A 10,140-nucleotide genomic window follows, 5' to 3' on the forward strand; every position below is an offset into this window, starting at 1 on the left:
CAAAAAATGTTATGAAAATGAAATTAAAAATTGAAACATAAAATTGAAAAATTAAAAAAAGGAAAAAAACTAAATTATAATTCATGTATAAAATGGCAAGGCAGATGCACATCCAACAGTTCACCTATATAGTTCAATTAAAAATTATTTTCCTTTAAAATATATGGAGCAATGGGACTCCCATTACTCCCTGCTTTTATGGACTCCTGTAATTGATTCAAGGAATGACTCCTAGTCCTAGTCTATGCAGTATACAAACCAAAACGCAGAAACGAATTGAGTTTTTGTCACAAACTCTAGTTTTCTAATCCCTTTATATTTCCAGCCCAACGTCATAGTCCTTTTTCAAACTATGAATTCTATTGGATCAAATAATCTAAGTTCGAAATATTTAAGGTTAACGGCATTGGCAAAGATATATGGATTAGAATGTTTGAGTTTGTGTCAAATGTAGTTTTTATCAGCTGAAAACTGATTATTTTCGATTGTGATCAATCAGGTGAAACCTGAAAGTCTTTTTCTATACGGGTAACCCTGACTGTTAAGGGTGTGGTTGTTACATAATATATACATATATGTATTATGTATAAGGTGTAGGGGTTTGATAGACTAATTATTCTTCCTTATATAGCATCTTGATCTATATATCAGCTTAACTCTCTCTAACCAGAGAAATTATATATTATAGTACTGATCTGATAATATAGGAAATACTGAATATCTATCAAGCTAAATATATCATTTCTGTGTTTACTGTATACAAATGTACCATTGAATTTTATTGTTTTATATGCGAACATATAGGTTCAGAATCCATCTAGGAAAAGTTTGTAATTTCTTATTTTTCAACCTTGCACATTATCAATCGTCTTTTATATGAATAGAGAAGAGTGCAAAATTTTACTTTTGGGAGCTAAAACCTATAAATAGAAATATTAATAATTAATAAATCTCCATGTTTGCATACAAAATAAAAGGCAGTAAATCATTTTCACCAAAATGTCAGATGTTTGGCCTGAAGATATCTTTCTGTGTATTTTTAAGAGCATGGATGTCCAGAAAAGTATTAAATATCTTTTTGTAAATTTAGGGGATTTTAGCTCCATCATCGTTAATTACCATCTTGCGTTTTTTTTATTAACATCCTTTATTTTGTTTTCCGGCAGCAATAACTCAGCACCACGCTGAACATGATTAAGAATTTATTAAAATAAAATAAAGATCAAAGAATATTTAAATTCTACAATGCAAATATTATAAAGAGGGATGGAATTTCCGGCCGCCATGAGCTTCCGCTATACAGCATGAAAGCCTCACAGATTTTCCAGGCAATACGAGCCTCCGCTATACATTACATGAGCCTCCTCTATGCATTAAATGAGCCTCCGCTATGCAGTAAATGAGCCTCCGCTATGCATTAAATGAGCCTCCGCTATGCATTAAATGAGCCTCCGCTATACATTAAATGAGCCTCCGTTATGCAGTAAATGAGCCTCCGCTATGCAGTAAATGAGCCTCCGATATGCATTAAATGCCTCCGCTATACACTAAATGAGCCTCCGCTATGCAGTTAATGAGCTTCCGCTATACACTAAATGAGCTTCCGCTATACACTAAATGAGCCTCCGCTTTACACTAAATGAGTCTCCGCTATACATTAAATGAGCTTCCGCTATACAGTAAATGAGCCTGCGCATACAGCAAAATGAGCCTGCGTACAGGAGGGTTTAAAAAACTCAAGTTTGAATAAAATATATTTTAAAATGTTTCTATACAGTGGCATGAGAGGTTTATCGAAGATTCGAACATTTGCCTAATTATGACCAAAAAAGTGGTTTATCAATATTTTTGATTTAAACGATACCTTTTTTAAAAATATCATATTTAGATAATTTAAAAAAAAAAATTTTACATTGGCAAATAATCTAAAGCTACAAAAAAATTCAAAAATCAACGATTTCAAATCATATAAACAAAATTCCATTCGGAAATGAATTTCCAAATAGCTTTTTTTTCTGCGTAGAAAATGTTTATTATAAGGCATAAATCTTGTAAACTACTTTATAAGTCAAATAGCTTGGGAACCCAGCTTTGTCTTTAAACAAAGTTTTATACATAGCTTAAAAACATTCCTGTTTAGGCTAATCAGTAAAGGGGTTGCCGTGTTATGATCGGACAAACAAACAAACACCAATTACAACTTTATATTTTGGATATAAGTTACAAATTATGAAAATCAGGAAATAACTCTAATCTATATATATCAAGCTGTAATCTTTATTTGTCTGTCTGTTTGTTTGTTTGTTTGTTTGTCCGATCAAAACTCAGGAACCCTTTAATAGATTTGCCTCAATCTTTGATTGGGGCATTTGGGAGAACCACGGGAATGTTCTGAGCTTTTGGTTTTAAGATTCTTAGTTGAGTGGGTCGGCGTTTAAAGCGAAAATTTAGTTTTCCTAAAAATCGACTAAGTGCGGGTAAACGGCGGAAAACAACTGTTGTAAAAACTATTTTTCAAAATTTTGTCTTCCTTCCCGGTAAAATTGTTCAAGTGCGGGTGAATGGCGGGAGTAATGAGTACCCTGGGCAACGCTGGGTTCCCAAAGCTATGTCTTTAACAAATCGTGTGCCTGTATTATGTCGAAAAAAATGTTTCCTGCTACACTTATGTGAATTCAAACCTCCCTTAAACATGGCTTATTTTGAAATCATAATTGAAATAAATATTATAAACTAGTTTGGGAACCCTGCTTTGCCTTGAATCAACGTTTTCTTTTTAAGAGTCAATTTATTTAAACAAGAACTTTTAAACCATAAGAACATTCTCATGGTTCTACCGAGGTCCCCAATCAAATCGCAGAAGGGGTTCCTGAGTTCCAACTTTATATTTACACTAGCTTAGGAACACAGCGCTGCCCAGGTTACTCATTACTCCCGCCATTTACCCGCACTTGAACAATTTTACCGGGAAACTAAATTGTCGACCCACTCAACTTAGAATCTTAAAGCAAAGCTAAGAACATTCCGAGGGTCTCCTGAGTTCCCCAATCAAAATTTGAGACAAATCGGTCCAGGAGTTTCTGAGTTATGATCTGACAAACAAACAGACAAACAGAGATTACAACTTTATATATAGATTGAGTTTCAAGTTATTTTGCATAAATAGGTTTTTTAAGGTTTCAAGGGGAAGGAAGACAAAATTTTGAAAAATAGTTTTTACAAAAATTTGACTTTTTATGATTGTAATGAAAAAAATTTAACATTTGAATAATTTGTTGTCAAAATATACTCAAAAAACTAAAAATTATGTAAAACAATTGTTGCAAGTTATTTTATAATCTCCAAACCAAGCTAAGAACATTTCCGTGCACGTTCTCCCGAGTTCCCGAATGAAAATTTGATGCAAATCGGTCCAGGGGTTTCTGAGTCATGATCAGACAAACAAACATACAGACTAAACGAGATATATATAGATAGATGATGGTAATTAGTGTAAAGAATGCTCAGAAGTAATCGGGATTAAGGTTATCTCATTCTAAAGTGTTTTAGCTCTGTTTGCACAATTTTAAGAGAATTAGAAACACTCTTTTTTAGGATAATTTAATTAATTTACAAATACTTGTACACAAACAAGTTAAGGAGCTATTGTTTAAGAAAAAAAAGTTTTAAATTGCTAATTTGAAACAAAATAAATTTCTCATACTCGTATGAAAGATCAAAACTAGGAGCAACCAGGTGATAAAGTGGTATCAGTAATATCGAATATATTTTACACCCTCCCGTCTAGTTTAGCATGAGCCACATTTCTGTAACTAGGGTTTTTTCATATTGCTTATATTGCAGAATTACTTCTATATCCACGTACTCGTTGTTTGCTCAACGACATCCTAATTCAACAAAGTATCTTCAATACTCTCGATAGAAATAGTTTAAAATTTGATATAATAGTAGTACACTGCACTTGTAGCACTTCTAGGTTACATGGCATTTTAGTCCGGTCAGTTAAGGCATTTTAATGAAATAGGGTAATCGACTCTGTAGCAAAAAATATAGTTGCCCCTGTAGAACAAATTTTAATCCTGCGAACATTTTTGCCAAAAATTAGAAAAATTCGAACTATTTATTGCAAATTAAGTTATTTAGCGAAAAATCGCAAAAACTAAGATTGCGCTATTATGAAGTTTGGATAGATTTTTCATGTCAGGGTTAAGGTAGTTAACTTTCCACACTGTAAAGCTTGTCATGGTTATGGCTAAAAAACTGAATTTTGCTATAAATATTTCGATTTTTTGCAAAGGAATCAAATCAACAAACTTTTAATTTTATAATATTTGTATCTTTCGAAACAATTAACTACGCTTGATAAATCAAAGGTTTACAAAGATAGATTTTTGCATTTATTTGCAAAAACCTAATAGCTTTCCAAAAATAGATAAAATGTTCAAAAATAAAAAATCGTGAGAAAATTTACTTCGTAAACGTCCCTACAGATAAATTTCATCTTAGCTCTATTTTAAATTAAAAAACCAACAAGCTAAGGATCAGAAGAATCAGACAGAAAAACTCTCAAATTAGGCTTATATACACAGTGGAAAAAAGTACCAAAGTACCTAAGCTTGATAAATCTAGATTTATACTACTACCACCCCTAACTGATTGAGGAAATTGAAGAAACCTTCCTCAGTTCATACAACTGGCCATGGATCTTAAAAGCCTGATCAAATTAGTGAAATATTCTCATAATCAAAAGTTCTCGCTGTTAAATCGTATCATAAAAATCATAAAAATGAATTGATTAAAGAGTAAAAAATTTATTAGTTTAACTAGCTAGAAAATTACATATATAAAAATTTAAAAATCAAGGACGGTTTTCCGCTGCTCTACGTCGTTCGTAAATAGTCTCAAACATCTCATAACTATCTAACAGATTATCAAATGAATCATCTGGGATATACTGTTCTTGTTGATTGTACTGCTGCTGGGGTATTGGACTCGACTTTGCATTGGATGGTTGGGATGTTTGACCTTGCTGACTTGGTATATTCCTCAATCCATTGACTTCTGGGCGACTTGGTCCAGGTCGTTGACCAGTCTGTCCTGGTGGAAAGCTAGATCCTTGACCTGGCTGTCCTGGTGGAAAGTTGTGTCCTGAACCAGACTGACTTTGTGGAAAGCTAGGTCCTTCACTGGGCGGTCCTGGTGGAAAACTAGGTCCTTGACCTGGCTGTCCTGGTGGAAAGCTAGGTCCTTGACCAGGCTGTCCTGGTGGAAAGCTAGGTCCTTGACCAGGCTGTCCTGGTGGTAAGTTTTGTCCTGAACCAGACTGACTTTGTGGAAAGCTAGGTCCTTGACCAGACAGTCCTGGTGGAAAGTTTTGTCCTGAACCAGACTGTCCTGGTGGAAAGCTAGGTCCTTGACCGGGCGGTCCTGGTGGAAAGCTAGGTCCTGAACCAGACTGACTTTGTGGAAAGTTGGGTCCTTGGCTAGGTGGATACAACTGTACTTGAAGGTTTGGTCCTGTACCTTGCTGTTCTCTAGCTGGACCCTGACCAGATTGTAGAGATCCTCCAGGTTGTAAAGGTTGGATTGGTTTTAGACCTTCAGGTCGAGGTAATCTTGAGGATGGTGGCTGGTTAGATTGTTCTACACGGGGTCCACTACTCATCTGCTGATTTGCTTGTGGAACTGGATATTGTCCCATTTCTGGAAGTTGTCCTGTATTAGATGGACTTGCACCAGGAACTGCACCAAACTGGTTTCCATTGGGTTGGCGATTTTGGTTGAAACTTCCAAGATTTATCCCCTGTTGAAAAAAACCATTTAGTCCCATTTCGGTTTGACTAAACGTTCTTTGGTCAGTTCCCATCTGTCCAGGCACTCCTTGGCCAGTTCCCATCTGTCCAGGCACTCCTTGGCCAGTTCCCATCTGTCCAGGCACTCCTTGGCCAGTTCCCATGTATCCAGGCATTCCTTGGCCAGATCCCATCTGTCCAGGAATTCCTTGACCCATCCCCATCTGTCCAGGCATTCCTTGACCCATTCCAATCTGTCCAGGCATTCCTTGGCCCATTCCAATCTGTCCAGACATTCCTTGGCCCATTCCAATCTGTCCAGGCATTCCTTGGCCCGTTCCAATCTGTCCAGGCATTCCTTGGCCCGTTCCAATCTGTCCAGACATTCCTTGGCCCGTTCCAATCTGTCCAGACATTCCTTGGCCTATTCCCATCTGTCCAGGCATTCCTTGGCCTATTCCCATTTGTCCAGACATTCCTTGGCCTATTCCAATCTGTCCAGACATTCCTTGGCCTATTCCAATCTGTCCAGACATTCCTTGGCCCATTCCAATCTGTGCTTGGCCCATATAAAACCCGGACATTCCTTGGCCCATGCCTCGCGTACCTTGGCCCATATCTTGTAGACCTTGACCCATCTGCAGGCTGAGCAGGTTAACACTTTGATCTGGATAAACCCCACGTTGTCTCAATAAACCTTCACTTGCTCCTTGGTTTCCTCCAAAATTCTGTCCCATTCCCATAAAACCTTGTCCTGTCTGCTGGATCATTCCTGGATTATACATAGGGTTTAGCATAGGTTTCAGATAAGTGTCTGCTCTCAGTCCATTAGATATAGGCCCAGTCTTGTACTGCTCAGGCCTGGTTGGACCATAAGGCCCAGGTCTACCGACTTGTCCACCACCGTAGGACCCATCCCCATAAGGTCCTTTTCCACCCCCATACATGCTGGGGCCACTTCCATATTGTGGCCTAAGACTGTAATCATACTCAAACCCCTTAGATGGATTTCTAAATTTACTGTCCTCCAATCCATAGAGTTCTCCATAATTAAGTTTGGCCTGAGATAATCCAAACGGATTTCCGTAAATCTGATCAATAAATCTGTATGGATCAATCAAGGAAAAATCATTCTGATTCCCACCAAACACTTGCTTGCCAAACCAAGGATCAGAATTAATCTCAGTATTTCTCTCGAACACATCATTGTCGTTATCAAGAGCGTAGATGAGAGTATCCATTAGATCATCCACAGTGATTTCATCCGTATGATACTCTTTACTCTTCCCAACACCAATCTGCTCAATAGCACCAATAGCAGCAGGACCGGGTATCCCCTGAACATAATATGCGATTACATTAAGAATGAAAAAAGATTAAGTTAAGCCCATCCCCCTTCTAAAAAACATTTACTCTACTAAATTAAATATCAAATAAAACAGTTACAAAATTAAAATCCATGTTAAGTAAATTTTAACAATCCAGTGGATTTTCAATAAACTTTATATAAATCACAATCCATTGTATAAAATGAGATTTTTAGTTTTCAAATAGTTCAGGCTTGAACAAAACACTAAAAATCTAGGCGTGGCGATAATAATCACTCCCCTCGTAATTACACCCCCCTCCCTTTCCCTCAAGTGAAAAAAGAAATATCAAACCTGGTATCCAAAACCAGGACGGACGGATCCATATTGAACTGGTCGACCAGGACGGAGACCAAACATAGACTCAACGGCATCAGGAGGCAAGTATTCTCCATAACCTGGAGAAAGCCCAAAGGGCCCTGAACAGATAAATTAAAATTTGAAAGAAATAAGGAACATAATTATAAACCATTTAGTGAATGTTTGCAATATTCTATATATTCAGGTTTGGTTGCGTTCGGTAAACTGAAGATCCTTTACCAACAAAGCAAATTTCCTAAAAAAAACTGGGACCAATTTTAGATAAGCAGAAATAAGCAGAAATTGTTTAAGCAGAAGTTGTTATGTCCCAAGAAAAAACTAAACTGTAAACCAAATTTTAAAGACAATATTGAAGTGTCAAAATTTTAATCCAGTAGTGACAACACTGTACATATTATGAAAGTAAATTAAGTCTAGGGTTGCTGCAACCTCCCAAGTAAAAAAACCACCAATTACTTCTTACATCTGCAAACAGACATATTTTAATAAAAAAAAACCAGGAGAACACTTATTACTTAGGTTAAAAAAACATCAGGTTGCTAAGATCCACATAGTCAGTGGGGCCAAAAAAGGTGAAAACTACGTTTTACTAACCTCCAAAGAAACTTTTTCCCGATGGTCCGCACTGCGTATTGTTCCTATGGTCAGACCACTTACAGACGTCAGGATTAGATCCAGTTGATTTCTCCAGAGACTCGCAGGGGGTGTTACAGCACACAAACCCATCCCTAGATTCAAGGTTCTCCTTATACTTTCCATCCTCACCCTCACAACACTCAGCTTTCACCTGAAAATAATCAGTTAAATAATCAATTAATACAGTTAAAATGTTGCAGGATAATTAAACTGGTTCATTTAGAGTTCTGTACTGAACATGCAGTTTTTTAATTTACTTTCCTTTAGCTTCAAACTTTTGGTTAATCACAAAATCATTAAGCACATCATGACAAACCAACATTAAGCACATCTTGACAAAACAACATTAAGCACATCTTGACAAAACAACATTAAGCACATCATGACAAACCAACATTAAGCACATCTTGACAAAACAACATTAAGCACATCATGACAAAACAACATTAAGCACATCTTGACAAAACACCAAAACAAACCTTTAGAATTTCTCACCTTTAGAGGGAAACCCTGGGCATAAACATGAGTGCACCGACGTAATCATTTTCCAGAATTAAGACTGTAAGCGAATTTCTAGTAGACCTCCATGCGAAGATGACAACCCCGATTTACAACGGTACCCTTGAAACCTTGGATATCACAGTTAGCACATTTCTTCTTATAAATAAGAAGCAATAAAGAAACTCGTAGGGTGCTAACGGATCGGGAAACCCGTCGGTCGCAGGGTGCAATTTAAGTCAAAACAAACGACATCTTCCACATTTACCTGATTAAGTTTTCAGAGTTACTTCGCAAATCGGACGTTGCCATCATTGCACGGAGGCTGATTTGAAATTACGCTTAAAGTCCCTTTAATAGCCAGAACTCTGACATTACCTGCCATTGAATAGGACAGATTCCCTTTAATAACCAGAACTCAGACATTACCTGCCATTGGATAGGACAGATTCCCTTTAATAGCCAGAACTCGGACATTACCTGCCATTGAATAGGACAGATTCCCTTAGTTATAGCATTGCATACAGGGTTGATCTTGACATCAGGTGGATTACACACGTTGTTATAGACATCTCTGTTCTGCATACAAGCACCTTGCTTCCACATACATACAGCCTCCTCCTCACAAGCTTCCTGCTTCTTATAAACTGTCCTAAAAATCGTAGAATTAATAAAAAGGAAGGGGTGTACGATAGCAATTATGCGCCCCCCCCTTTGGCAACATCATGCCCCTCATTAAAACCCATTTTTGAAAATATAGGACTATATTGACTTTTCGATCATGTACACACTTGAATATAACAAGTGTTGATAAATTATTAATAGAATTATTTATACTGTGATGTAAGCGTCAATGGGTGAAAAATAAAGATTGAAACTTTTCTTAAAAAATCTATTTTTTCATAGAAACGATACATCTTGTAGAATTATAAATAATGATATCAAAGATATATTTACAAATTTTTGAACAAAGCTTTTTTGATAAGACTTTAAGGGCAAAAGTGAGATTTTAAAGTAGTTTTTATATGGGTGACCCCCCTCAGGGGGTGCACACCCTCAGTCGATTTCTCCTGTTAAATTGAAAAAATGTCAGGAAGAATTATTTTGACATACAAATTTGATAAACTTACGTATATGTTCCATTGTTTATTTTATCGCAAGTTTTATACTTGGCACACAGTGCATCAGTTACTTTTCCAACAACAGCTCCATTCAATCCCTAGAAAACATGTTTAAGATTTTTAAAGATTGATATTTTTTTAGAACAAAGCTGAATTAATTCGACCTCCTCCCCAAATGCCTCTTCCCCAATCCTAGCCGTTAAGATGCTTAACCATCCTACCATCAATGCAAGATGCTCCCCCAGCCTAGCCAGCTAGATGCTCCCCCATCCTACCCTGCAAGATGCTCCCCCAATCCTACCCTGCCAGATGCTTCCCCTCCTAGCCTGCCAGATGCTCCCCCTCCTAGCCTGCCAGATGCATTCCTTCCTAGCCTGCCAGATGCTCCCCACTTCTTACATCTGC

At 37.0% G+C, this 10,140-nt stretch overlaps 1 protein-coding gene across 3 annotated transcripts in view; it reads right to left on the reverse strand.

Annotated features, from left to right (window-relative positions):
- Nucleotides 1-4,795: 4,795 nt before the first annotated feature.
- Nucleotides 4,796-10,140, reverse strand: part of LOC111704482 (glutenin, high molecular weight subunit PW212) — a 7,398-nt gene continuing 2,053 nt past the window's right edge. The window contains exons 3-8 of one of the 3 annotated variants that reach the window (XM_023476725.1): nt 9,745-9,833; nt 9,095-9,266; nt 8,075-8,267; nt 7,454-7,578; nt 6,337-7,129; nt 4,796-6,306 (exon numbers count right to left, since the gene is read on the reverse strand). In XM_023476725.1, the coding sequence (XP_023332493.1) occupies nt 4,859-6,306; nt 6,337-7,129; nt 7,454-7,578; nt 8,075-8,267; nt 9,095-9,266; nt 9,745-9,833 (2,820 nt within the window). In that variant the 3' untranslated portion in view covers nt 4,796-4,858. Of the gene's footprint in view, nt 7,130-7,453; nt 7,579-8,074; nt 8,268-9,094; nt 9,267-9,744; nt 9,834-10,140 lie in introns of all 3 variants that reach the window. The other 2 variants (XM_023476724.1, XM_023476723.1) reach the window with 2 other exon arrangements.

This window comes from Eurytemora carolleeae, unplaced genomic scaffold (assembly GCF_000591075.1).
Source record: "Eurytemora carolleeae unplaced genomic scaffold, Eaff_2.0 scaffold146, whole genome shotgun sequence".
Taxonomy (NCBI): Eukaryota; Metazoa; Arthropoda; class Copepoda; order Calanoida; family Temoridae; genus Eurytemora; species Eurytemora carolleeae.